This window comes from Carassius carassius, chromosome 32, assembly GCF_963082965.1.
Source record: "Carassius carassius chromosome 32, fCarCar2.1, whole genome shotgun sequence".
NCBI classification, from domain to species: Eukaryota; Metazoa; Chordata; class Actinopteri; order Cypriniformes; family Cyprinidae; genus Carassius; species Carassius carassius.
Window position 1 is genome coordinate 1,110,001 of NC_081786.1, and position 27,500 is coordinate 1,137,500.

The 27,500-nt window shown below is 39.1% G+C and overlaps 2 protein-coding genes across 2 annotated transcripts in view; both read left to right on the forward strand.

The window, feature by feature from the left end:
- LOC132113345 (inverted formin-2-like) overlaps positions 1-19,827 on the forward strand; it is a 57,589-nt gene extending 37,762 nt beyond the window's left edge. Inside the window, exons 12-16 of the mRNA XM_059521142.1 lie at positions 14,623-14,743; positions 14,818-14,982; positions 15,874-15,976; positions 16,473-16,569; positions 19,591-19,827. Coding sequence (XP_059377125.1) covers positions 14,623-14,743; positions 14,818-14,982; positions 15,874-15,976; positions 16,473-16,569; positions 19,591-19,600 — 496 coding nt within the window. The 3' untranslated portion in view covers positions 19,601-19,827. The remainder of the gene's footprint in view (positions 1-14,622; positions 14,744-14,817; positions 14,983-15,873; positions 15,977-16,472; positions 16,570-19,590) is intronic.
- A 1,146-nt stretch (positions 19,828-20,973) lies between these two features.
- The window catches only part of adss1 (adenylosuccinate synthase 1), a 10,713-nt gene continuing 4,186 nt past the window's right edge, over positions 20,974-27,500 (forward strand). Inside the window, exons 1-9 of the mRNA XM_059519782.1 lie at positions 20,974-21,211; positions 22,307-22,409; positions 23,913-23,975; positions 24,110-24,160; positions 24,266-24,332; positions 24,915-25,022; positions 26,727-26,808; positions 26,874-27,000; positions 27,300-27,454. Coding sequence (XP_059375765.1) covers positions 21,041-21,211; positions 22,307-22,409; positions 23,913-23,975; positions 24,110-24,160; positions 24,266-24,332; positions 24,915-25,022; positions 26,727-26,808; positions 26,874-27,000; positions 27,300-27,454 — 927 coding nt within the window. The 5' untranslated portion in view covers positions 20,974-21,040. The remainder of the gene's footprint in view (positions 21,212-22,306; positions 22,410-23,912; positions 23,976-24,109; positions 24,161-24,265; positions 24,333-24,914; positions 25,023-26,726; positions 26,809-26,873; positions 27,001-27,299; positions 27,455-27,500) is intronic.

Here is a 27,500-nt window from a genome sequence, read left to right on the forward strand (position 1 = left end):
CGAACTTAAAAGCATTTCAAAATAATCTTTTCCAATCACATTCCAGAAATGTTTATAAAATTCAGATGGAAACCCATCAAGACCTGGAGCTTTCTCAGATGATAACTCATTTACAGCTTTTGTCACTTCTTGAAAAGTAACTGGTAAATCAATAACCTCCTGTTCAGGCGTCAACTTTTTAAGGCATGAAAATAATTCATCTCTACAATTAGAATCTGTGACATTATCGGCATATAAATCAGAGTAGAAATCGACAGAAATTCTTCTCATTTCATAAGAATCATAGGTAACCGCACCATCATCCTTTTTTAAACCAATCCTTTTTGAATATGATGAATATTGCTGACAGAAAACTCTAATTTGCACTTTTCCAATTGTCACGGCCAGCTCGTTCTCGACCGTAACATAAAATAGGAGCGCTTGCACAGATTGGTTGACTTGCAAGTTTCTTTATTCAAGTGCCAAAATGATACAATACAAAAGAACATAACATAATGTCTAGGGTTTAAATAAAGAGAAAAATAATAATAATCCAAATGGTGAGGAATGATAAATAAGGAAAGAAGAGAAAGTTGGAGTAAATGACTTCTCCGGAGGCTGCCAATCCCCCCAGGTGAAGTGCCGTCAATGGAATCAGTCTATTCATTTATCCTGTCCACAATCAGTGGAAATCGCTCAGCAGGGCTGTACAATCGACCACACCCTCCCGAAGTCATCACGCCACCAGCAGGCAAGAAAAGGAAGCCCGGGGTCGTAACACCTCCCTCCTCAAAAAGATTCGGCAACGAATCTAAAAGAAAACAAAAAGAGAAAAATCAAGCTCCACCCAAAGGACCAAACAATGGAATGTTCTAATTGTCCAAGAAGCATCCTCTACTCCACTTTGTTCAACACCTCTGGGCCCTAGAGATGAAAAAACGAGAAGAGAGAAACATACCACAGACATCTCGATGTTACGCTCGGGAAAGGGTGTCAGCTATAACGTTATCTTTTCCTCTTACATGTTTAATTTCCAAGTGGAAAGGTTGTAAAATGAGACTCCATCGCATAAGTCGTTGGTTACGATTTCTCATCTGATTTAAGAAAACCAAAGGGTTATGATCTGTATAAACGATGATTGGCGCAGCAATTGACCCCAAATACACTTCAAAATGTTGTACGGCCAACACCAAGGCGAGGGCTTCCTTCTCAATAGTTGAGTAGACCTGTTGATGCCGATTAAATTTCTTTGAAAAGTAACTAACAGGATGTTGAACCCCTTTCGAATCTTCTTGCAAGAGAACTGCGCCCGCACCGCAAGCACTAGCATCAATTGCAAGACTGAAAGACTTTTCAAAATTCGGGGCGGTCAAAACAGGAGCACGTGCCAGCAAAGCCTTACAATTTTCGAAAGCTTGCTGACATGTCTCAGACCACTGAAAATTTATTTTCGGACTCAATAAATCTGTTAACGGTGAAACTACCCTAGCGAAATTCTCACAAAAACTCCTATGATATCCCACCATGCCGAGGAATCGGCGTAATTCACGCCGAGTGGTGGGGGTTGGAAAACTACAAACGGCTTCTACCTTAGTCCCGATAGGCTTCACACATCCGTTTCCCACTACCTTACCCAGATACGTAACAGTCGCCTTTCCGAATTCAGACTTAGCAAGGTTGATAGTGAGATTAGCCTCAGCTAAGCGGGAAAATAATTCTTTGATCTGGTTAAGATGCTCAGACCAAGAAGAGCTATACAGGACGACGTCATCAAGATACGCCTCACATCCGGACATTCCATACAGTAGACGGTTTACCAATCGTTGGAAAGTCGCGGGTGCATTACGAACCCCAAAAGGCATTACTGTGTACTGCAGGAAAGCATCAGGCGTAACGAAGGCGGATAACTCTTTGGCGCGAGTAGTCAATGGCACCTGCCAGTACCCCTTTAGAAGGTCAAACTTACTTACGTATCGGGCAGAACCAACATGGTCGACGCAATCGTCAACACGAGGTAAAGGGAAAGAATCTGGTTTGGTCACCGCATTAAGTTTTCGATAATCGGTGCAAAAGCGATATGAGCCATCGGATTTATTTACTAGAACGCAAGGAGAACTCCATGAACTAAAACTGGGTTCAGCCAGGGTATGAGCAAGCAAATAGTTCACTTCTTTCTTTAACAAATCTCGTTTCAGTGGATTAACTCTATAAGCGTTCTGTTTAACAGGACAGGAAGTTCCGACGTCGATGTCATGTTCAATGGCAGAAGTACGACCAGGGACATCAAGGAAAAGAGAAGGAAATGACATCACTAACTCAATGATGTAACTCCTCTCCTTCTCTGTCAAATATGAAAGATGAGAGGACAGGGGTTAGCAAGGATCTCAGAGTTGTTAAGTCGTCCGTCTACTTTTTCTCGAGAAAGAAGATTCCCATCCTCATCAGCATTCTCTGAAGAATCACCACTTGTACCGCAAGGAAGAGTTGGATTAAAAGAGTCACAAGTGGTTACCACACTAACAGAGACAGAAGGAACAGAAGCTACATAAGATTTCAACAAGTTACTGTGACAAACTTGCACTTTTCTCCTACGGTCAGGAGTATTCAACAGATAATTATTATCTGAAAGGCGTTTAGCGACACTGTAAGGTCCTGTAAACTTTGCTTGAAATGGGTTAGCAGGAAGAGGCAGCAAAGCTAATACCTGATCACCCACCTGAAAATCTCTCAACTTAGCTTTCCTGTCAAAAAGTTGCTGCATTTTTGTTTGAGACTTACTCAGTTTCCTTTTAGCAATAGCTCGTGCCTCATACAGTCTACACCGAAATCCACTCACATAGTCTAAAACGTTTTCAGAAGGCTTAGACGAACGCCACTCATCAGCTAAAACAGCAGTAGGTCCTCGTACTGTATGTCCAAACACTAGCTCATTCGGACTAAAACCAAGGCTCTCCTGGATTACCTCACGTATAGCTAGTAACATCCACGGCAGACCTTCTTCCCAATCCGCATCGAGTTCCACACAATATGACCTTAACAGAGATTTCAAGGTTTGATGGAACCTTTCAAGAGCTCCTTGACTCTGTGGATGATAAGCACTAGAAATATTGTGGCTTACTCTAAGCTGACGCAGGGCTTTGGAGAACTGTTTCGACATGAAATTTGAACCCTGATCAGATTGAATAACTTTGGGAATTCCAAAGGTCGACATGAAATTAGTGAGGGCCTTCAAGACAGACCTTGTAGTGATAGACCTCAATGGATACGCTGCAGGATAACGAGTAGTCTGGCACATAAGAGTGAGAAGATACTGATGACCAGTCTTAGACCGGGGCAAAGGACCAACACAGTCAATGATCAGATGTTCAAAAGGAGTGGAAACAGCAGGAATAGGCTGCAAGGGAGCAACCGGCACTTTCTGATTTGGCTTACTGGTAATCTGACATGTATGACAAGATCGTATATACTTAGCCACATCTCGTTTTACCTTAGGCCAATAAAAGTGTCGCATAACACGATCATACGTTTTCCGTACTCCTGTATGACCAGCAAGTCCTCGATGAGCCAAATTCAACACAGAGTCTCTTACTGTAAGAGGGATTACAATCTGAGTACTAGGTTCCAGAGAAACATCTTTATGCATGACCTCCGTCCGACAAAGGAGACCATCGTCAAGGAAGTACGAAGAAGAGTGGTGATCAGAACACTTCTTAGACCCTGCTGCAGAAAATAAAGGTTTAAGAGTGTCATCACTCTGCTGGGCTCTTATTAAATCCTCTCGAGAGATCTGTAACAAGGAAATCAGAGAACAGCCACCAACATCAGAGAGATCAGCATTAGTTTTTTCAGGAGTGGACATAACCTCAGATGGATCAACAGATTTACTTCGCAGTACCATAAAATCTTTCTGGTCAGAAGACAGCGAAGCACAGGCCTTCAGGTCTTTCTGTTTAGAGCATTCAGACGCATCAGATTCTGGTTCACCTGTATTAACAGTATAAAAGAAAGTGTCATGAAGGGGAACCTCTACAACTTGATTTTCAGACAACGGTTTAGCCATCGATCGAGTAACTGCACAAGCTGGAAACAAATCAGGGAATTCTTTAGGATTTTCGACAGATTTTCTGGGTATAGATACTATTATGGGCGGAGCTGCCACACTACTCTCTCCCCAAACATTCCCCCCAGCTAAATCATTCCCCAGAATAAACGTAATCCCAGGAACTGGAAGTGCAGAACGGACACCAACTACAACATCACCAGATACAATGGCAGAGGAAAGATGGATTCGGTGCAAAGGCACTTCAACAAACCCCATCTCAAAACCTCGTACTAGTACATAGGTTCCAGTCGCAGTTTCAGGAGTTAAAGGCAAAATTCCTTCTAGAAGGAACGATTGGGCAGCTCCCGTATCTCGGAGAAGACGCACGGGTACAGTTTCGTTTGACCCAGGCAATGACACGGTTCCTTCAGTGACAAAAGGGGTATAATCAGAGGAAGTTACACACCGATTGAAAACAGTTTTACCACCTGGAATAGGTAACGGGTGATCTCTCTCATCACGAGTATCATCAATGAATGGCAAAGCAGCAACTAAAGCAACAGGTTTCGACAGTCTTTCTTTCTTCTTAAGAACAACACAGTCAGATATTTTATGGCCAGGCTTCTTACAATAATAGCAAACTATGTCTCGTGAGAGTACAGGCTTACTAGAATGATCAGAAACTGTCGCCTTAACGTTCCTACTCATCACAGGAGACTTAGTCTTCGCTTGAGAGAAAAACTTAGACTTACTCATGTCATTCTTAAAACTGACCGAACTAAATGACCCCCCGATGGGTTAACACAAATTCATCGGCCATGATAGCAGCTTCAGAAAGTTTATTCACTTTGTGTTCAGTGATATGTATAGCTACAGCGTGAGGAACACAATGTTTAAACTCCTCCAAGAGCACCAATTCTCTTAACTGTTCTTTAGTGGTAACTTTCATGGAAGTACACCAACGATCAAATAAATTCTCCTTTTCTCTTGCAAATTCAACATAAGTGCAATCATCAATTTTATTCAAATTCCTAAATTTTTGGCGATATGCCTCAGGCACGAGTTCATACGCATGTAACACAGCAGATTTTACAGTATCATACTCACCACTCTGTTCCAGTGTGAGAGCAGAATAGACTTCCTGTGCTTTACCTGTGAAAACACACTGTAATAACAAGGTCCAAAACCTTTTCGGCCATTTTAAAGACAAGGCAACTCGTTCGAAATGATAGAAATATTTTTCTATTTCCCTCTCAGAAAATGGCGGAACTAATCTTACATTTCTATGAACATCAAACACAGGTTCGTGTAATTCACTCGGCTGACGCCGTTCAACGAGAGGCACATCAGCTCGCAAAGCTTCTGCTTGTTTTACTGACCACTCCAACTTCTTTAACTGAAATGCTCTTTCATCCCGTTCTCTCTCCAACTCAAGTTCCAGTCTTCGCACAGCTAACTGCTGTTCTCTCTCTTCCGCTCTCTCTTTCACAGCGCGTTCTCTTTCTACCGATCTCTCTTTCGCAGCACGATCCTCACGCTCAGCGCGGAGTTTCGCTGCCTCTAAATACAACTGTTTCTCTTGCAATGACATCTCTAGGAATTTTATCTCACTTTCACTGTCAACTTCACAAGGAGTAGACACAAACGATTCACTAGGAGCAGTAAACTCAGTGCTTACCTCTAAAACTCCTCTGTCAACAAGTGATCGCTTCAAAGTAGTCACAAGTGTTTCCTTCAGCCGCTTATCCTGAGTAGTGAGATCGATACTGAAGCGTTCGGCGATGTGCACCAGTTGCTCCTTTGTACAACTCTCAAGTAAGGTTTCTGAGGGACAAGCGAAGAAATCTTCGAGCACCGAAGACATTTTGTTAGTAAATACACTTAAGCTACAACAAAAAAAACAACAACTAGATCACACGCGTGAGACGCTGTTTACCCGAAATACAACTCCCATAAGCCACTGCTTCAAAGAGGAACTACGTCAGTGTATTACGTAACCTACTCATTCACAAAAATTCCGAAGACTAGCTACAAGTCGAAAACACATTGTAGGTACGAAAAGAAGAACGCACTATACACACACGAGCGCAATTACTTACCAATTTTTGTAGAATGGATTCACCTTTATAAACTGAGAAACTCCAGCTCCTATCTACGAAAACACTAACTAATTTCTACCTAGTCTTCAAAGGTGTACCGGGCTCGGGGCGGCATTAAACGCTGAACTCCGTAACGATCAGTTAAACTGAAAGTCCGAAAGCGTACCCCCTACAGAGAGTTAAATCTCCACCCAGGATAACCCTCAAAAACAAGAAAGACAAAATAATAAACAAAACAACAAACAGTGTTCCGTCGGAAGGATTGTATACACAACCCAGCTGGATACACTCTGACTAACCGGAGTTCTCATTCATAAAGGTAACCATTCACAAAAAAATAATCACATTACTCACCAAAGGATCCCGGACGAGCCCCCAATTTATGTCACGGCCAGCTCGTTCTCGACCGTAACATAAAATAGGAGCGCTTGCACAGATTGGTTGACTTGCAAGTTTCTTTATTCAAGTGCCAAAATGATACAATACAAAAGAACATAACATAATGTCTAGGGTTTAAATAAAGAGAAAAATAATAATAATCCAAATGGTGAGGAATGATAAATAAGGAAAGAAGAGAAAGTTGGAGTAAATGACTTCTCCGGAGGCTGCCAATCCCCCCCAGGTGAAGTGCCGTCAATGGAATCAGTCTATTCATTTATCCTGTCCACAATCAGTGGAAATCGCTCAGCAGGGCTGTACAATCGACCACACCCTCCCGAAGTCATCACGCCACCAGCAGGCAAGAAAAGGAAGCATGGGGTCATAACACAATATCCCACCATTGTTTAATATCACCATAATGTCCTTTTTGCTTTTGCCATATTTCCCAAAACAATTTAAAATTCTCACAAAAAACATAACTTGTAAAAGCTTATTATTAAAATACCAATACAAACTCCTTTTACTTTCTTTCAACATGACCAAGTCCATTGTTATCATTTTGTGATCTGAAATTATATTTGGAATAATATTAACATTACCCACTCGGTTTCTTGAATCACAAGAAATATAAAAACGATCCAATCTAGCAGCATGAACTCTACCATCTGTGACTTTTACCCAAGTGTATCGTTTAAGCAATGGGTTTTTAATTCTCCAAATATCTTCAAGATTTAAAATTTTAACCATATTAGATAATACACAGGCTGATTTCTGGTGAGGTGCTTCAGCATTTCTATCTATATTAAAATTCAAAGTACAGTTCCAGTCTCCTGCCATTATAATTATATCTCCTAAACTAAGAGTTTTTAAAACACGACCTAATTTCTCAAATAAAAGAACCCTTTCTATTCCCCCATTAGGAGCATATATATTAACAAAAAGAAAATGAAAATTTTATATTTCAACTCTTACTAAAAGTATCTTTACATCTTTACACACCAATGTTTCTTCCGTCTCAGTAGTCCTAGGTTGGTCCAAAATTTTCTTTTGAGGGCACGCGTCTCTTTTGTGGCCGTATTCCCGGCACTCAAAGCAGCGCAAACTCTCCGTACTTGCAAAAATCATGTACGAGCTATCACCATCATTGACCCTAAACGATACATCCAATAATTTATCCGGAGAATTCAGAAACATGAACACATGTCTCCCAAAATATATCACATGTTTGAGAGCAAGATTTTTACATCCTAAAGAAACCGCTTTGACCTCACTTACAACTCTTCCGAATCTCGCAAGTTCTCTCACTATGACTTCGTTTTCAATGAACGGAGGGACGTTTGATATAATCACTTTTGTTGCTGGTGCAAACAGCGGAGTGACTGTAATAAAAATTTCTTTCACCCACAAACCATTTTCAATTACCTAATTAACCAACGATTCCGTTTTAAGAAACACAACTACGGCTTTGTTCATTCTCGAAGCCGAAACGATATTTTCATAGCCTATCTGCTCACCGACCGCCAACAATACATCCTCAACTGTAGCGCTAGCCTCTGGCACACACCTGAAAACATGACGCAGAGATAATGGCGTTCTTCCACCTGTGGACGCCATTCCTAGGTGAACCGTGCAAAAGCACGGCACGCTACTAAATTGAACCCGATATTAAATTTTACACACAACAAACTATACACAAAAAGAAGGGGGGAAAGAAAAAACACATACAGAAAAAAGAAGATAGAAAACACGCACGACAGCAAACCGCTCTCAAACACAAACCCTTCCCCACATCCACTCCGAGAGAGAGAGAGAGAGAGAGAGAGAGAGAGACAGAGACAGAGAGAGTGAGTGAGAGAGAGAGAGTGAGTGAGAGAGAGAGAGTGAGTGAGAGAGAGAGAGACACAGAGACCGAGACAGAGACCGAGAGAGGGAGAGAGAGAGACAGAGAGAGAGGTTTAAAACACTTTATTTTTCCATTACACCTTACATCACATTACTGAAATAGTGCTCAGTCAGCAGAAAAATAAAATAAAATTAAAAAGTTTTTTTCTAAAAATTCACAACAAGCTGATCATCCTGAACTGTACATAGCACCTCATTGAAACACCAAACATCGTAAAAAAACACCAAATTATTAGTAAGTGTGTAAAATGCAAATTCAAGTTTCAGCCTTCCTTGCACCAGATGCCTAAACATCATCTCAGGATTTATTGTAGAGAGTTGCAAACCTTTGTTTTTTCTGGTTTTCCAGATTGCCAGTTTGGCAATTCCTATCAAATAATTTAGTAAAACCATTTTCCTTCTCATTAAAAAACTGTATTTCAGACCTCCAAAAAAAACTCCTTCAGAAAAATCCTCATTGAATCTTCTAAAACAATTCTCAAGCAAATTAAAAAGACCTTGTAATCTGTTACACTTTAAAAACAAATGCTCCAGGTTTTCCTCAATCCCACAGAACCGACATTCCCCCCCCCCAATGCTGGATTGAGGTGCGCCACATGCCTGTCCGTAGCGATGGCCCCGTGGATGATCCTCCACTGGAGGTCTGCCGTTCTCTTCTCCACCGGGGGTTTGTACAGCGTCCTCCACCTGTCCCGCACCAGGAAGTCTGGCTGTAGCAGTTCAGGCCATTTAGATGCTTTTATTCCTTTTAGTGATTCTTGGTGTGTCATTTTCACTGAAATGCAATATAAAGCTTTCTTAGACGCATCTTTAAAAAGATCAAGCTGGGGGGTCGTGAAGGATAAAATCGAGTCTGCAATTTCCCCATCTTCCTCATTTATGACAGGTGAGATCTTGATGTCTGGGAAGTCTTGGTTATTTCTCATGTCCAGTGTTTGTCTCTGTGCAATCCAAGACCTGCAGCCACTTGGTAGCGCATTGGAGATCTCTTCTTTTAGTTTAAAAACAAGACGCAAGGACCTTAAACCCGTCAACTCTTGGACTTCTTCAGTAGGTTTCCAGCCCCTCTCATCAAGAAGATGTCCAAGTTTGTAGACGCCATTCCTTATTAAGCATCTCCGCACAGTCACGGAGGAGAGCAATCGGGTCTGGATCAACGGATTAAAAAACAACGGTTCCTCTGGAGTCCAATGCTCATCTATGTCTCGTTTCACTTTGAAAACAGTTCTCCATGTCTGCAGCATAAACTTATAAAACGGTGGAAGCTCTAACAGGCATATTTCCTCTAATTTCATTAAAAACAAGTGTTTGTCTAGACCAAGTCCTCCTGCCTGCTTCAGCAAAGCACTTGCTGTTTTGGCCCATGTCACATCTTTATAAAGAAGTCTCTGCACAGACTGTTATCTGAAGGCTCGGATCCGACTCCTCAAATCCACCAAGCCTTGCCCACCCTCCTGGACTGGAATATACAGGGCAGCTGCATGGATCCAGTGCTGTCCACTCCAGAAGAAGTTGACCAGTGTCCTTTGAATGTTTAAAAGGAGTTCTTCAGGTGGCTCCATGACTGCAGTCCTTTGCCACAGCATCGATGCAGTGAGGTTGTTGATGACCAGGACTCTCCCCCTGTAAGACAGTTGTGGCAACAGCCACTTCCACTTTGTCAGTTTGGCAGACACCTTTTCCAGCAGACCCTCCCAATTTTTCTTTTGAAACTGTTCATTACCTAAAAAAACACCTAAAACTTTAAAACCATCTTGTCTCCAGCGTAACCCACCCGGGAGTTGAGGGAAACCTGTGCCTTCCCACCCACCAACAATAAAACCTTCACTTTTGGACCAGTTGACTCTTGCAGAGGAAGCTCTTTCATACAAACCAAGAGTTTGATTTAAAATTGTGATGTCATCCTGATTTGAAATAAAAACAGTAATGTCATCTGCATATGCTGATAAAAATAACTTAAAATTGTCCTGTGAATTAGGAATTGCTATTCCATTAAGATTCTTCCTCAACCTGCACAACAAAGGTTCTATGACCAGGCTGTATAGTTGTCCAGACAGTGGACATCCCTGCCGGATGCCTCTGGACACCAGGATCGGCTCACTCAAACCACCTCCTGCTTTCACCAGCACAGACATATTAAAATACAGCAAATTAATGTAAGATATAAAACTGTCACCAAATCCAAAACACTTTAAAACATTAAAAAGGTATTCATGATCAACTCGATCAAAAGCTTTTTCTTGATCTAACGATAAAACCCCCAGATTTTCATGATAAAACTGATTAATGTCGATCATGTCTCTTAATAAAAACAGGTTGTCCATAATTGATCTTTCAGGAATGCAGTATGACTGGTCCTTGTGAATCAACTGGTCTAAAACATTTTTCAGTCTGTTTGATAAGCATTTGGAGAATATTTTGTAGTCCGAAAACAGTAAGGATACAGGTCTCCAGTTCTTTAAAAATCCCAAGTCCCCCTTCTTTGGAAGGAGAGACAGGACGGCTCGTCGACAGCTTGTGGGAAGTGTTTTGTTCTTGATGCAGTCCAACAACACTTCATAAAAATCTGGTCCTATTATATCCCAGAATTTCTGATAAAAATCCACAGATAAGCCATCAATCCCTGGAGAACGGCCAGTGTGTAGCTGATGCACTGCTTCCGTGAGTTCTTTAAAAGAGATTAAAGTGTCCAGTGCCTCTTTCTGCTGGTGCTCGAGCTGAGGCAGTTCCTCCAGCAGATCCTCAACGCTCGCAGCATCACAGCTCTCAGCGCTGAACAGCTGCTTATAGGAGTCTCTCGCTAGCTTCCTCATTTCAGCTGGATTGGAAGTCACCGATCCATCTTGCCGACGGAGATGACACATTTGCTTCTGATGGACACTTTTTCTCTCTAGATTAAAAAAGAAAGCACTTGGAGCGTCCATGTCCTTGACAGAGCAGAATCTGGCTCTTATCAACGCTCCCTTTGCCTGCTCCTGCAAATAAGAGTTCAGTTCTTGTTTTTTCTTTTTTAAAACAACGCAATGCACAGCTTCACTACTGGATACAAGATTTCTTTTCATCGACTCAGTGTCCTTCTGTAAAGTCCTTACTGTGTTTTTCACTATGGTTGATGTTTGGGAAGCATAATTCTGACAGAAAAGTCTTATGTTCACCTTTCCCACATCCCACCACTGACACAGACTTTCAAATGAAGACTTTTTCAACTTCCAGTTGCTCCAAAACACTTTAAAACTTTCACAAAATAAAACATCATTTAAAAACTTAACATTTAAAAGCCAGTAATAATTAGACTTTTGTGTCTTCTTTATGTTTAAAACCAAAGTAATCATGTGGTGATCTGAAAAACCATTGGGAGAAATAGAAGCATCAATAACTCTATTACTCCACATTTCGTTCAAATAAAACCGGTCTAATCTTGCTCCAGAGACTCTATCATCACATACTTTCAGCCATGTGTATTGTCTCACACCCATGTTTCTTTCTCTCCACACATCTATTAACTGAAATTCATGAATAAAACTTAACAGGGTATCAGCAGATTGACTGTGAGGCTCTTCACCATTTCGGTCTACAATAAAATTTGTTGTGCAATTCCAGTCACCACCTATTACCAGACACACACTCTCATCATACTTCTGGACAGCATCTCTTAGTTTCATAAAAAGATCCTTGCGTTCTGGACCGTTATTGGGAGCATATATATTTACCAGCACAAACACAGTTCCTCAATTTCATTGTCCTTGTTAGTGTGGGTTTCTTGTAAAAAAGAAACGTTAACCTTTTTAATTTTTATAAACTCAGAAACCATTCCTAGTTTTCCCCGGTCTCGTCCACCGTTTATATTTGGAGATCCCACCCTTAAAACATCCATGTAGGAATATAAAAATAAAGAGGACAGAGACAGAAAGAGACAGTAAAAAGTAAAGTTCACCACGTGATGTTTAAACATTTTGGTGTCTTTGGGAAACAACTTTATCTTTTCTCAATTTTGTTACCATTTTCTTCAGTCTAAACCTCTTTTTCTTGTCTAAATCCTCATAACTAACCATTCTCTGAAATAACCGTACCGACGCTATGAACTTCTCAGGGTCTGGGAAAAAATCAGTGACATCGAAAGCCTTCCCAAAAGTCATGTCTAGAAAGTTATTTATTTCTTTTAGAGTGTACACATCCCTTTCTATCTGCGAGCCCACATCAGAAACCTCAGAAAAGGTATCATCATCTTTCATTTCTGTCTCACAGTTTACTTGACTCTTTGTTGGATCAACACTTTCCATTTCAGTATCTCCATGTTCACTCACATCGTTTTTCATGACACTGTTTTCACCTGCTTCTGGTTCAGCACCAGCTTCCTCAGTATAACTGTCATTAATTACGCTTTCTGCCCGTTTTCCACTGTGATCCTCCCGCTCCTCCACAGCTGAAGGCAGCACGCTCTCTGACGCGTTCTCCCCGCCGCCCGCGGCGCTCGGCCCGGCGCTCTCTGACGCGTTCTCCCCGCCGCCCGCGGCGCTCGGCCCGGCGTTCTCTGACGCGTTCTCCCCGCCGCCCGCGGCGCTCAGCCCGGCGCTCTCTGACGCGTTCTCCCCGACGCCCGCGGCGCTCGGCCCGGCGTTCTCTGACACGTTCTCCTCGACGCCCGCGGCGCTCGGCCCGGCGTTCTCTGACGCATTCTCCCCGACGCCCGCGGCGCTCAGCCCGGCGTTCTCTGACGCGTTCTCCCCTACGCCCGCGGCGCTCGGCCCGGCTTTCTCTGACGCGTTCTCCCCGACGCCCGCGGCGCTCAGCCCGGCGTTCTCTGACGCGTTCTCCCCGACGCCCGCAGCGCTCAGCCCGGCGTTCTCTGACGCGTTCTCCCCGACGCCCGCGGCGCTCAGCCCGGTGTTCTCTGACGCGTTCTCCCCGACGCCCGCGGCGCTCAGCCCGGCGTTCTCTGACGCGTTCTCCCCGACGCCCGCGGCGCCCGGCCCGGCGTTCTCTGACGCGTTCTCCCCGACGCCCGCGTTCTCCCCGCTAACACCAACCTTATGTGGGCACATTAATCGCTTATGGCCAACAACCCCACATTCATAACACTTCATACTCCCAGTGTTGGCATAATTCTTATAAGCCTTCCCCTCATGCATCACCCTAAACGACACGTCAATACTCGGCTCGTTCAGGAACATGAACACTTGTCTTCTGAAAGACATTACATGTTTTAACGACTCATTCTTACAGCCGAGTGGAATCGCTTTCATTGCACTAGCGAATTTCCCGTAGCGCGAAAGTCCGCGCTCAATCTCCTCGTTGAGAATGAACGGAGGCACGTTTGACACGGTTACTTTTGTGGTTGGAGCAACAAGCGGTGAAACAATAATAAATTCTCCACTTACCACAATCCAGTTTGTAATCAAACGGCCTACGTGCACCTCCTCCTTCACAAACACCACCACCGCTTTATTCATACGAGATGCAGATGTAATATTCTCGTATCCGATCTCCTCTCCTACCGCCACCAACACATCCTCCACCGCCACACCTGACGCAGGAACACACCTGACGCCATGACGGAGGGAAACAGGTGGCGTCACCCTCATGGAGAGGGACGCCATCCCCAACCCAAACAAAACACAAATACACTCAAAAATAAACTATAATCTCCTTTACAAAGTAATATTTTAGTTTTAGTAGAAAAACGAAAGAAAAGTAATAGAAAAAAACAAAAAGTCGCCCTCTCCACGTGGGAACCCTCATACACCCAACCCTCTCAGAAAGAGAGAGAGAGAGAGAGACAGAGAGAGAGTGTGTGTGAGAGTGTGAGAGAGAGAGAGAGAGAGAGAGTGTGTGAGAGTGTGACAGAGAGAGAGAGAGAGAGAGAGTGTGTGTGTGTGTGTGTGTGTGTGTGAGAGAGAGAGAGAGAGTGTGAGAGAGAGAGAGAGAGAGAGTGTGTGTGTGTGTGTGAGAGAGAGAGAGAGAGAGAGAGAGAGTGTGTGTGTGTGTGTGAGAGAGAGAGCGTGTGTGTGTGTGAGAGAGAGAGAGTGTGTGTGTGTGTGTGTGTGTGTGTGTGTGAGAGAGAGAGAGAGTGTGTGAGAGAGAGAGAGAGAGAGAGAGAGAGAGAGAGAGTGTGTGTGTGTGTGTGTGTGTGAGAGAGAGAGAGCGTGTGTGTGTGTGAGAGAGAGAGAGTGTGTCATGAGCTTCCGTGATTTCTCAATCACCTTTCAAACATTGTTTCAGTGTAAATCTGGAGTCGATTCAGGCTGAAACCAGTCAGCTTCTGAAGAGACTGAGAGACGTGGAGAAGAAAGTCTCCTCATCGCTCGAGGACGTCAAGCAGCAGTTCTCAGGGCTCATCGAGGTTCAGTTTACCCTCAAAACAGCTTCTCTTTCCAGCTTTGTGATGTTCCTGATGTTCCTGCGGTGTTTGTGCAGAAGAACCTGACGGCGTGTGAAGCTCTGGACCAGCGTTTCTCCAGCGTGGACAGCAGGAAGGGTGATCTGGCTCAGTATCTGTGTGAAGACGTGGCTCAGCTCTCGCTCGACGAGCTCTTCAGCACCATCAAGATCTTCCGCCAGCTCTTCCTCAGAGCCCTGAAGGTCCGAGAGCGTCATAATACACCAAATAAACCTGTTTTACTGGCATCAATACAGGCCCTTAACCTGAACTCAGACACATTAAAGACCACAATATTATGATAATATTATTTAAACTCTTTGATATTAAAATCATTTAATATTAAAATTGGTTTGTACAATTAAAAACAATATTTTATCGATTATTAAGATATTTTAATATTAATAAATATGAATTCATAATGATACTATATTTCAAGTAATAGGTAAGTTGTTTTTAATTATTTAAAAACTAATGTTTTTTTAATTAATGTTAAAATTATATTATCTTATAATTATTAGTTATCTATTTTTTTATTAATATTAAAATAAATTATAGTTATTATTAAAGTGATTTTAATTAAAACGCCTAATTCTAGAAGTGGTATTAAAATATTAAATAATATTAAAATAACTATAATTAACATTAACTTTTGCTGTGAAAAAAAATAATAATATTAAAGCATTTTAATACTAATATTATAGTCATTTTAATTAAAACCTGTTGTTATAATTATTATTCAAATAACTAGCTATTAGTGAAAATTATAAATTAATTTTAAAATGTACAGTTTAAATTAAATCATTTTTTATTTTTTTACACATTAATCTGAACACTTGGAGGAAAGTGTGGAAATGCTGTGGAAATGTAAAAATCGAGTTTATTAGCGCACACATGGCTCTCGCTAACTGAACATCTGAAAATATTACATTATTTAAAATAAATGTTAAATAAAATATGTACAAAAAATATAAAATTTCTTTATATACAAAAATAATAAAATAAAATTAATTTAATTTAATTCATTCATAATAAAATAACACTGTGTGGTTTGTTCGCATCACAGAGGTAAGGAAATATTGTTCCTTCTGTAGGAAAACAAGATCCGTAAAGAACAAGCGGCTAAAGCGGAGAAAAGAAAGCAGCAGCTGGAGGAGGAAGAGTCCAAGAGACGGAAGGGAGAAGATGGAAAGATAAGTGAGTCCGAACAAACTACTGCTGTCTGTTTATTGGGTTTGTTTCGTGTCATTCTCATCACGTTCAGTGCAGATAAAACATGCTTTGTTCTGCTGTGATGCTGAAGAATACAGATGTTACAGATTCACTTCCAGTTTTCATTTCACATCATTAATACAAGTCCATTTTGATCAATTCAATACTGTTTAATCTTTAAATTAATTGAAGATATTTTAATATTATTTAATTAATATTAGTCAAATTAAAAACTTTTCTAATTAAAATTAATTCTATTTAATATTGTAATATTAATTATAAATAGTTTTTGGTATATTCGTATATATATATATATATATATAATTGATACTTAAAAAAAATTATATATTGTATTACAATATTTTAATATTCATTAAGAGTTAAGGTTTTTTAATGAACTGTTAATGGGACTAAATGTAATTCTATTCACTTCAGTATATCTTCCAGTTTTGTCTTCTCTCTAACAGAAGTCTGTTTTCAGTTCGTCGAGGCATAGCTCCGCAGGACGACGGCTGCATCATCGATCATCTCCTGGCCGACATTCGCAAGGGTTTCCATCTGAGAAAGACTCGTCCCAGGTGCGAATCAGAAAGTGTAATGCATCGAGATTCAGGAGCGTCCGGTAAAAATATCAGCCTCTGAAGCGGCTCCAGTGCTGAAGTCTGAAGCGTTTGTCTTCATTTCTCTGCTTTCTTGCGCAGTGAGTGCACTGAAGGAGTCTGACTGCAAGCAGCTATTATTCGATAAAAACAGACTCTAACTTTCACAGCAGTCAAGAAAGAGATTTTATTGAAACTGTTTCTGACTCCTTTAAACCCGATTCCTCATGCCCTGATGCTCCTCCAATCAGCTTTGCCGCATGCCCTCATCCCTGCTTCTGATTGGTCGTTCACAGCTGTCACATGTCAGTGTGAACTGTAAATACAAGCTGTAGCTTGTGGATAGTTTACATTTATTTATTTGATTTTTCAACATTTTTTCCAGATTGTTTAAGGAAAAATTGTTTATATCCTATAAATGGTTACTTTTAGGTTATTCTCCATTTTACTCAGCTTTATATAGAGCTGCAGGATTAATCACATATGTGTCAATCAAAATAAACATTTGATAGTTTGAAAATTAAGAAATTCAGAAAATTAAGCCATAAATATTTTTTTTTCAGTACAGTGACTTGTAAATTGCAATAAACTGTACAATAAATTATTCTTATTTTATAATGAATACTTTTTTTAGTTTATGGTTTATTTTTATTTCTTATCATTGTTTAATATTTTGTTTAATAATAATGTGAAAAGGTTTATTATTATTATTATTTACAATGTGTTACATATAATTATTATTATTATTTATAAATATAACAATGACTTTTATATGACAACATAAAAAATACTAAATAAAAATAATAATAATCGTTGCGATATAAAATATACATTATTTACTATTATTATTTATATTATATAATTTAATATATAATATTATATATTGAAGAACACTGATGTATTGTTGTTTTTGTTATCAGAAGAATAAAAATCAGTTTTTTCCCCCTGAATCGTGCCGCTCTACCCATCTACTATCACTATGTCAGAAAGTACTGCACTGTGACACATTTTTGGAAGCATTTCTATTCCATGTAGATGCTATGTAAAGTATTGTAACAACATGCATAATAATGCTAGAAAACATAACCTATCACAAACTGACATCAGCTACCCAAATGCAAGCGGTACGCTGCAAGTAAACAAGCAGAAGTTGTCCACATCTTGTAAATCAGAAGAACACTGGCTTTGCTTCATGCTTCGTCTCCGTCCAGCACACGCTTCTCTTCTCGTCAGTGTCAGGTCTGTCAGAGAAGTGATGATAGTGACTCTGTGAAGAATACAGATGAGCCGCTTCACTCGTCTGGAATACAGCGGGCATGTGATGATGTAGACGGAGTGATGTCACAAGCCCCGCCCACTCCTGCTGTAGGCCCCACCCCCTAAAACCTGAAAGCAAATAGCATTTCTTCCCAAGAAACAAAGAAAGCAATAATGATAATAAAATTTTTTAGTTTTCCTACCTAAATTCTCTTCACATTCATGTAGTAATATTTTTCAACCAATACAAAATGTATTTGCATTATTTTTATATAAACCCCATCCAACCAAATTCTCTAAACCGTCACATAGTAACACTTGGAAATATATAAAGATTTAATTTGTCTATTATACATCAATACATGTTGTTGTTGTTGTCATTATTAGTATTATTATTATTATGCATATAAGAGAGATTCTTGAATCATTTCTTTACATGTGATTTGTCTTGTATAAATGAGATTTGTCTGATAACTGATTCCATTTCCAATAAATCTGCTTGTCTGTATTTTTTATCAGCAACTTAATTATGATGAATCATTATCCTCTTAATTAACATGTTTTTTATGTTTCTGAAAGAAGTCTCTCCTGCTCACCGGTGCTCCTTGCATTTAATTAAAAATACAGCAAAAATAATGAAATAATTTTACAATCTAAAACCGCTGTTTTATATGTAAATATGTGTTAAAGTGCAATTTATTTCTGTGATGTGCAGCTGTATTTTCCAGTCTTCAGTGTCACATGATCTTCAGAAATCATGAATATATGATGATTTTTCTGATTATTATATTATTATAGTACATTAACTTTATATTCATGTGAATAGATAAATGTACCAGTATAAATTGCGAAATAATTGTTTACTGACTAACAGTAAATGATTGACAGGAGAGATATGTGAAAATTCTGGTCACTTGATCAGTGAAAATGTGACCTTTGATCCGACATGTTTTAGGGTTGTCATCATGATTAAACCAGGGCTTTGATCTCTCTGTCTGTGAAGAATGAAAGATAAACAAAACCATGATATTTACCAATAAATGCATATGTGTTGTTTTGGAAGTTTTAAAGTATAATTTCTAAGCTGATTTGTTAAAACCATTGTGTTTGAGCTTCTGTGTTTCTGTACACTTCCCTCAAGATACGATTTCTAAAGCTACTTCATAAATGAAAGGAATATTTTGTCTAAAAATGAAATTGCTGAAATGTGATGATCTCTTTGTTTCTTCATCATATTTGTAGAAATGTAGCACTGCATCAGTGTCTCATCAATGGATGCTCTGCAGTGAATGGGTGCCGTCAGAATGAGAGTCTGATAAAAACATCACAATAATCCACAGCACTCCAGTCCATCAGTAAACACATCTGGAGAAGACAAAAGATGAAACAAATCCAGCATTAAGATGTTTTTAACTCAAATACATAGAGTCTATAATCCATAATAACACTTCCTCCAGTGAAAAAGTGTTCTGGTCTGAATCAGGAGAGAAATCTGCACAGATCAAGCAGCGTTTAAACCGTCCAAAAACATCTTAATGCTGGATGTGTTTCATCTTTTGTCTTCTCCAAATGTTCACTGATGGACTGGAGTGATGTGGATTATTGTGATGTTTTTTATCAACTGTTTGGACTCTCATTCTGACGGCACCCATTCACTGAAACTACTCCTTTAGTGCTGATCTTCTTGAATCGATGCCTGATGTTGGCACTCAAAGTTTAAACAACTTCTCTCTCGTGTTGCAGGCAGCTCTAGGAAGAGGAAAACGAGAGGAAGAAGGAAAAGCTGAGTCTGTTATTTCACTGGATCTCTCTCGACCGGATAAGATCAGTGCCTCGGTTTCATCTGTAGAGAAGCCACTGATGGCATGCTTTGAAGAAATACACATTGTACACTGTGTATTTGAGTTTGGCTTAAAGAAATTTATTTTTAAATGCTAAATCTTAAGATTTGACCAATCTGTTTTAAATATGTGCACACTTGTAAGAAACATTTATGAGACTCCAAGACTTCGTTTACACTTGAGTGTTTAAGAGAGGGGGAAATGGCTAATTATGGATTTTTGCTGTGTTTCTCAAACCTTTAAGATAACTTGCTGTTAACTATTAATATTGTTCTGAATGTAAACTTTATATATTATGAAGATGTTTGCCATTTATGTAGTACATTAATATTTTCGAACTGATAACCGTGTAATAATTTCTTCGCAGGAATAATTATATTATGCACTTGCAATCTTCATTTGAGGGTGATTTTCATATTTATGTCGGTATGTTTTTGCATCAAGAAAATCTCAACATTATTAATAAAAATGAAACACTTTCTGTGCTTGTAAACAGCGTAATATGTCTCCATCGCTTCCATTCCAAGGTCCATGAACTGAAATGATTTACTTGCATAAAATCTGTATTGATTGCATCAGCTGATGTTTTATGACTTGCACGCCCTTGCAACAAAGTTATCTAAAAATGATAAATAGTGCATTGTAGTAGCCTCGTGACCTGTTTTTATACAGTCGTGACTCAATAGCTCGTGCTAGACTGCGCATGCGCGTGTCTCTGGACTCCGCCGAAAGGGGGCGCTCGGCGGCTCACAAACCTCAATCCTCTTTAAGTAGCATTCAAATATCAAAGCGTTCTTGTGTCGTAATAGAAACATTTGTACACTTACAAGTGTAATCTTTTAAATCAACGAACATAATAAATTGCTTAGTGACGTAAAAACCTAAATCTATCTCGTCAATGAAACCTCAATGAAACCGTCAAGTCTCGTCCTGTAAAACTCATCGACTGCGATTGGTCTATTCTATCGAGCGTTGAGAAAAGTAACATGTGTCACGTGACTATTCGCGGTCTTTAGATAATTTTCACCGAAGCAGATCAACTTCAAAACTATTGAAATTATTGTTAAGTAACTTCTGAGCAATTATTTAGTTAAAGTAGAAGAATTATTATTTATCCTTATTCTATTATAAAATGTTCGCGCCGCTAACCCGCCCGTCACCGATGCGCTTTAGTGATCCGGATCATTTGAACCGACTCTTTCAGTTCCCACACGGCTCTCAGATGGCAGCCGACTCAAATTGTTCACTTGAAGGAACCGACTCAGAGAGCCGACTCGTTCGTGAACGACACATTTCTGTCCGGCGCTCGTCGTTAACGGCTGTCAGATTAATTCCTCTGCGGACTCTTCAACATGTCTTTGGGCTGGTCACCGAACGACCACAGATCCGCCGCGGGGAAACGGGCGAGAAACGACTCGGGGAACAAAGTGACAGTTGTTCTCGGAGCGCAATGGGGAGACGAAGGCAAAGGAAAAGTTGTTGATTTATTGGCGACGGAGTCTGACGTCGTGTGCAGGTGTCAGGTAATAAAACGGTCAAAAGATCAACATATAACGTCACCTTCATATATCAATAATAATAAACAACAGTCAACTTTACAGTTAACTTTCTGTATGAAATATACTACGAATGTGACTGGAGTCTTATACAATTTAAATAACTGTTATAATTATTTTACGTTTATTTTAATAACTGGTTATTACATCGCATTATTATTATTAATATGGGAAATATATATATATTGTTATATCTCTTGTTTATTAAAAATGCAACTTAACTCAACAGTGTATAGAAATAAAAACATAAAGAACTGATAAACACTGTGTTGATTGGACAGCAAACTACTATTATGAAAAATTTGTTTCATCTATGAAATAACAGATTTGGAGCAGCTAGAAAAGACAGAAAATTTATATATATGCATGTATAAAACTTCGTTTTTTTTAACTTTATTTTCTGCGATTCAAAATCTGCTTAAATGTATTGATCTATTATAACATATATATTCAACTAATTTTAATATTAATAGTTTGCGGTGCAATAAAACATGATAGTGCTCTGTGCTTATTTCTCTAAATGTTCAATGTTGCCCATGAGCTAGTTATCTAATATAAATTTATGGGATAGAGTATCAGTTGAATGTTTACGTCATCATTATTAGACACACATGCAATGTTTTTAAAATCATTATTATATGCATATAGTATAAAGTATTGGTAACAATCCCTGCTTGTTCAGCCGTGTTGCTGTGCGAGTCTGAATCTGAGAGAATGTCAGTCCCAGAATTCCTCCTTGCCCTTCGCTGAACTCGGGTCACATTCCCAGCGTTACTGGACATGTGAGAAGGCCACGGCGCTGGCGATACAAGCCCATCACATAATCTGTTGAGAACAAGCCTCGCTGGTTGGTGGATCGCCTGGAGGCTGGTCTTCTCTGCTGGACACAGTGTGTCTGAGTAAAGGGCAAGCCGACTGTCTGGATGCTTACAGAGACACATTTCCAGGTCTCCCTTCTGGAGAAAGTATGAGAGTAAATCTGGAGCGTGAACCTTTGACTGCTAACCGTCCTGCAGCTTCACACTGCATTGCATGAGGTTCATGTGTTTTTTTCTGTCACAGGGAGGAAATAACGCTGGGCACACGGTGGTGGTGGATGAGAAAGAGTATGATTTCCATCTTCTCCCCAGTGGAATCATCAACACCAAATGCACATCATTCATCGGTGAGGAGGAGAGTCTCATAGTACAGTGCATTACAGTAACTATTAAGTGTTGCATCTGGCGTATTGACTGTCTGTGGAAGATTGTTTCCAAAAATATTAAAACGAAAAAAAAATCTCAGAAACGCAAGATAGAAACCCACAATTTTGACCAAAAAAAGTACATTAACTTGCAGTTATAAGAAAACAGGTCAGAATTGTGAGAAAAAAAACAAAAAGTGAACTTGCAATTATGGGTTTACAATAAGCTATTGCGAGATATAAACTCAGAAAATAGAGAAAAAGACAGAATTCAGGGCTCCAGAGTAAAGGCTTGTTCACACCAATAAAGATAATGATATTAGCATTATATAATATCGTCTGCCGCTTTAAATTCTCAAACTCGTTATAGCAGGATGGATTCTGATTGGCTGTCAATGTTTTTATCTTTCATCAGCTGTAAAAAAAATAGTTCTGGAAGTGATTCCAGCGTGTCTTTATCGTTACAGCTACAGCTGCCACAGCACCATGGTTATAGTTAGTGTTACTACTTCTGTTTTCCACGTCAGTGCTCTTTGATCTGGTTATTACAGAGGATTCTGTGCAGAATTTGAGTGCTTCTGTGCAGTAATAGTGTCACGAGATCAACACTGGTTCCTGAGTAAGAGCTCGGGCAAGTTTGCTTGCGTTGCGCTGCGTTCCAATTATTGATCTGAGCTGAAGAATGGTCTGTGCTGCTTAAGCGAGTGCTGTGGATGTGTTTGCAGTACGGTTTAGTTTTGTTTGCTGGTATTTTATGTTTCTCATATGCAACAGAAATGGCAGCGCTTATGAGTTGGGCAACACGGTGGTCGCACCAGTGCAACCGCTCACAGAAATGTATTCGCAGTGCCACAATATGCAGCCATTTGGTTGTTGTCTGGAGCCCCGGAATTGCAAGAAGTAATAATAATTTTTAAAAAGTCAGAATTGAAAGAAATTAATTAAAAACTTTTAGAAAAAAGTCAGAATTGCAATAAATTAATTAAACATTTATAGAAAAAAGTCAGAATTGCAAGAAATTAATAAAAAATTGAAAAAGTCAGAATTGCAAGAAATTAATAAAAAATTGAAAAAGTCAGAATTGCAAGAAATTAATAAAAAATGTTAAAAAGTTAGAATTGCAAGAAATAAATAAAACATTTATAGAAAAAAGTCAGACTTGCAAGAAATAAATTTAAAAAAAAAATCTGAATTGCAAGAAATTAATAAAAAAATTAAAAAAATCTGAATTGCAAGAAATAAAAAATTTATAGAAAAAAAAGTCAGAATTGCAAGAAATTAAGAATGTAAAGAAAAATGTCAGAATTGTTAGAAATAAACTTTGGATTCAGAATATAAATCATAATTGCAAGATGTTTAACTTGCAGTTGCAAGAATAAAGTCAGAATCATGATATAAAAATTTGCAATCACATTTTATATTTGTATTTGTACTCTGCCTCAGACTGTAGAGTTGAATCCTTATTGACCGTGTCTTCATCTGCAGGTAACGGCGTAGTCATTCATCTTCCAGGATTATTCGAGGAAATTGACAAGAATGAGAAAAAAGGTTGTTGTTTTTTGTCATAACTTACATATACATGCAAACATTACATGGTTTTTAATAATCCAGCCTTGATTCATTGATTATTCATGGCTTGATTCTGTGCTCAGGAATAATTAGTTGTTTTCTTCCATGATAAGGTCTGAAAGGATGGGATAAAAGACTTATCATCTCAGATCGTGCTCACATCGGTAATATAACGATAAATAACAGTGTTTTTATTAAATATAATGAATACAGTGCGGGTGGAAAATACATATAATAGACGATCGTATGATTGCATCTGTTTGTGTCAGTATTTGACTTTCATCAGGCCTTGGATGGACTTCAGGAGGTTCAGAGACAAGCTCAGGAAGGACAAAAGTAAGAACAAACGATGCATAAATGATTAAACTTATATTAATGTTTGATAATAGTTGTTTATTTAGTGTTAATTGTTAGAAGACAACAAACACAGTTCTGTAGTTTGGACACTGGTTGTGAATTTTGGTTGCAAATATTGCATATAACATCACATAATAATAATAATACATTCTAATAATATAAATAGTACCAATAATTTTATAAAAATAAATGCATCTTATACTCAACTTCAAACATAATATGTAAATACATAAAAAAAATAAAACATTTAAAAAGAGTCAAATAAAAAAATAAAATAGCTTAGAATATTTTGTTTGCAATCAGAAGATAAGAAAATCACACAAATCAGGGTTTTGCAATTGAATTAGACTCGTTCTAATAACTGGACCAATTTTTGCATCAAATATGGATTTTAATAAAAAAAAGACGAACTTAATACATAAAACATAAATATGCAATGTATAGAATAATGCAAAAAAAACAATTTTGTTTGACCTCCTATGTTTGTTGATTCTGTTGCTCTATGCATGAATGTTTTTGTAGTTTTGGTGGTTTTATAACCATGTTTCTGTTGGGTCACAGCATAGGAACCACTAAGAAAGGCATCGGCCCCACGTACGCCTGTAAAGCGTCTCGCACCGGGCTCCGCATCTGTGACCTGATGGCTGACTTCAGTGAGTTTTCTACCAGGTAAAGCTGTGCACATCTTACAGTGCTGTGTTACCAAGAAATTCCTTTAGTTTTTTTTTTCAACTGCTTACAGACAGAATCACTCAAACAGCAGAAGCACACTCCAAATCTGCAAAACCATACAGTGTTATGGTTAATTTCAGCGAATCAGTTCGAGTGAACGCACACAAACTGATTAATATTCATGATCCCAGCAGCTCTTTAATGCTTAGTGCATTTTATAATGCTCTTATTTGGAGAATTTGTAGTATTATTATTATTATTACTTTTACAGGAGTTTCTTCTGCTTATCATGGGTGTATTTATTTGATCAAAAACACAGAAGAAAAAACAATATTGTGAAATATTATTATGATGTAAAATTATATTTTCTTTTTAATATGCATCATTCCTCCAGGCTTAAGTGTCACATGATCTTCAGAAATCAGAATAATATGATGATTTATTATCAGTTTTTTTGGAACCTTTGATAGTTTTTTTTTTTTTCAGGATTCTTTGATAAATAAAAATATAAAAAGAAGAGCATTTATTTAAAATAGAAATATTTTCTAGCAATATATACTACTGTTTAAAAGTTTGGGGTCAGTAAATATTTATTCTTCCTTTTTTGAAAGAAATTAAACTTTTATTCGTATTAAATTAAAGTGATAGTAAAGATTTAAATATAAATATAATTATAAAAGTAGTGGCTGGATTTTTTTTTTGCTTTTTATAACAGTCTTGGGCATGTCAAAGATTAGTAACAAAATTGGCTTTGATGCATTTTTAGTTTTTGTGCAGCATTAGATTAAACATTTTTCTCCCTCATTTATTGTTTGTGGCTGTTTTTGCCCCATTGACTTCCATTATAACGACATTTTTTGATTGCAAAGCCATGACACCATGTAATCATGCATTCTTGATTGTTTGTGGTTTTCCCTTTTGGGAAGAGGTAAAATTTGTTATTTTTACAGTTGATCACTGAAAACAAACAATGCATCAAAGCCAATCTTGTTACTAATCTTTGACATGCCCAAGACTGTGATAAAAGGTAAAAAAATATCCAGTCCACAATCACTTTTTATATTGAAAATATGTCATTTTGTGTGTGTTTTTCCCCAAATCAGTGACATCATTTATGAACTTGGTAATCAAAGAGTTAAAATCTTGGATTTTTTTGGACTGTGGTTGATTAATAGATTTATGCAAAAAAAATTAGAAAAAAATATTTATCTGATACATTTTTACAGCAGTTTAATTGAGTGGATGTTTTCATCCACGAACATAACGAAAGGGTAGCGAATTTGCCCACAGTGTATTGTTAAGTTTTTAAAAAACTTTCAAAGCATTTTCCCAAAATATGTGTCAAAATAAGATTTGTCACCAAAAATCATTCCATTAGATGAAACACAGAGAAAGTTGTGGCCAAAATAAGACTCAACTTTACCCCCTAGTGGACGAAAAAGATATAATAAGAACTACTCAGATAAATCATGTATTGTTGTAGTCATGCTGAATCAATGCAAGCATTAAATCTGTTTATTAAGATAGCGCTTGAAGACTGATTCTCTAGTCTTCAGATGGAGATTTACTGCTGATCACAGAACAAGAAGTGCATGACAGTCTCAGCTCTTGCTTGATGAAGATTGTGATTTGATTTGGATTAATGGTGCAGCCCTTCATACAGCGCTGCGGATCTGAAGTGTTTGTAACTCACTCCTGCAGGGTGAAGAACCTGGTGCAGCAGTATCAGTCCATGTATCCGGCTCTGAAGGTGGACGTGGAGAGCGAGCTGAAGAAGCTGAAGGTCAGTGTGTGTGTGTGTGTGTGTGTGTGTGTGGCTCTCTGTCTCTGACTCTCACTGCTTCACAGGATTACGCCGAGAGGATCAGACCTCTGGTCAGAGACGGAGTGTATTTCATGTATGAAGCGATTCACGGGCCACCGAAGAGAATCCTGGTGGAGGGAGCAAACGCAGCACTGCTGGACATCGACTTCGGTGAGTGTGTCTGTGTGTGTGTGTGTGTGCGAGTGTGTGTGTGTGTGTGTGTGTGTGTGTGTGTGTGTGTGTGTGTGTGAGTGTGTGTGTGTGTGTGTGTGTGTGTGTGTGTGTGAGTGTGTGTGTGTGTGTGTGTGTGTGTGTGTGTGTGTGTGTGTGTGAGTGTGTGTGTGTGTGTGTGTGCGTGCGTGCGTGCGTGCGTGCGTGTGAGTGTGTGTGTGTGTGTGTGTGTGTGTGTGTGTGTGTGTGTGTGTGTGTGTGAACTGTGTGAGACCAAACGGTGTGTGTGTTCTCTGTAGGTACGTACCCGTTTGTGACGTCCTCCAACTGTACGGTGGGGGGGGTGTGCACTGGCCTCGGCATCCCTCCCTCGAACATCGGAGAAGTGTACGGAGTGTCAAAGGCTTACACCACGAGAGTCGGGATCGGAGCCTTTCCCACAGAACAGCTCAATGTGAGACACGATGAGGGTTAATATAGTCAAGTCAAGTCACCTTCAT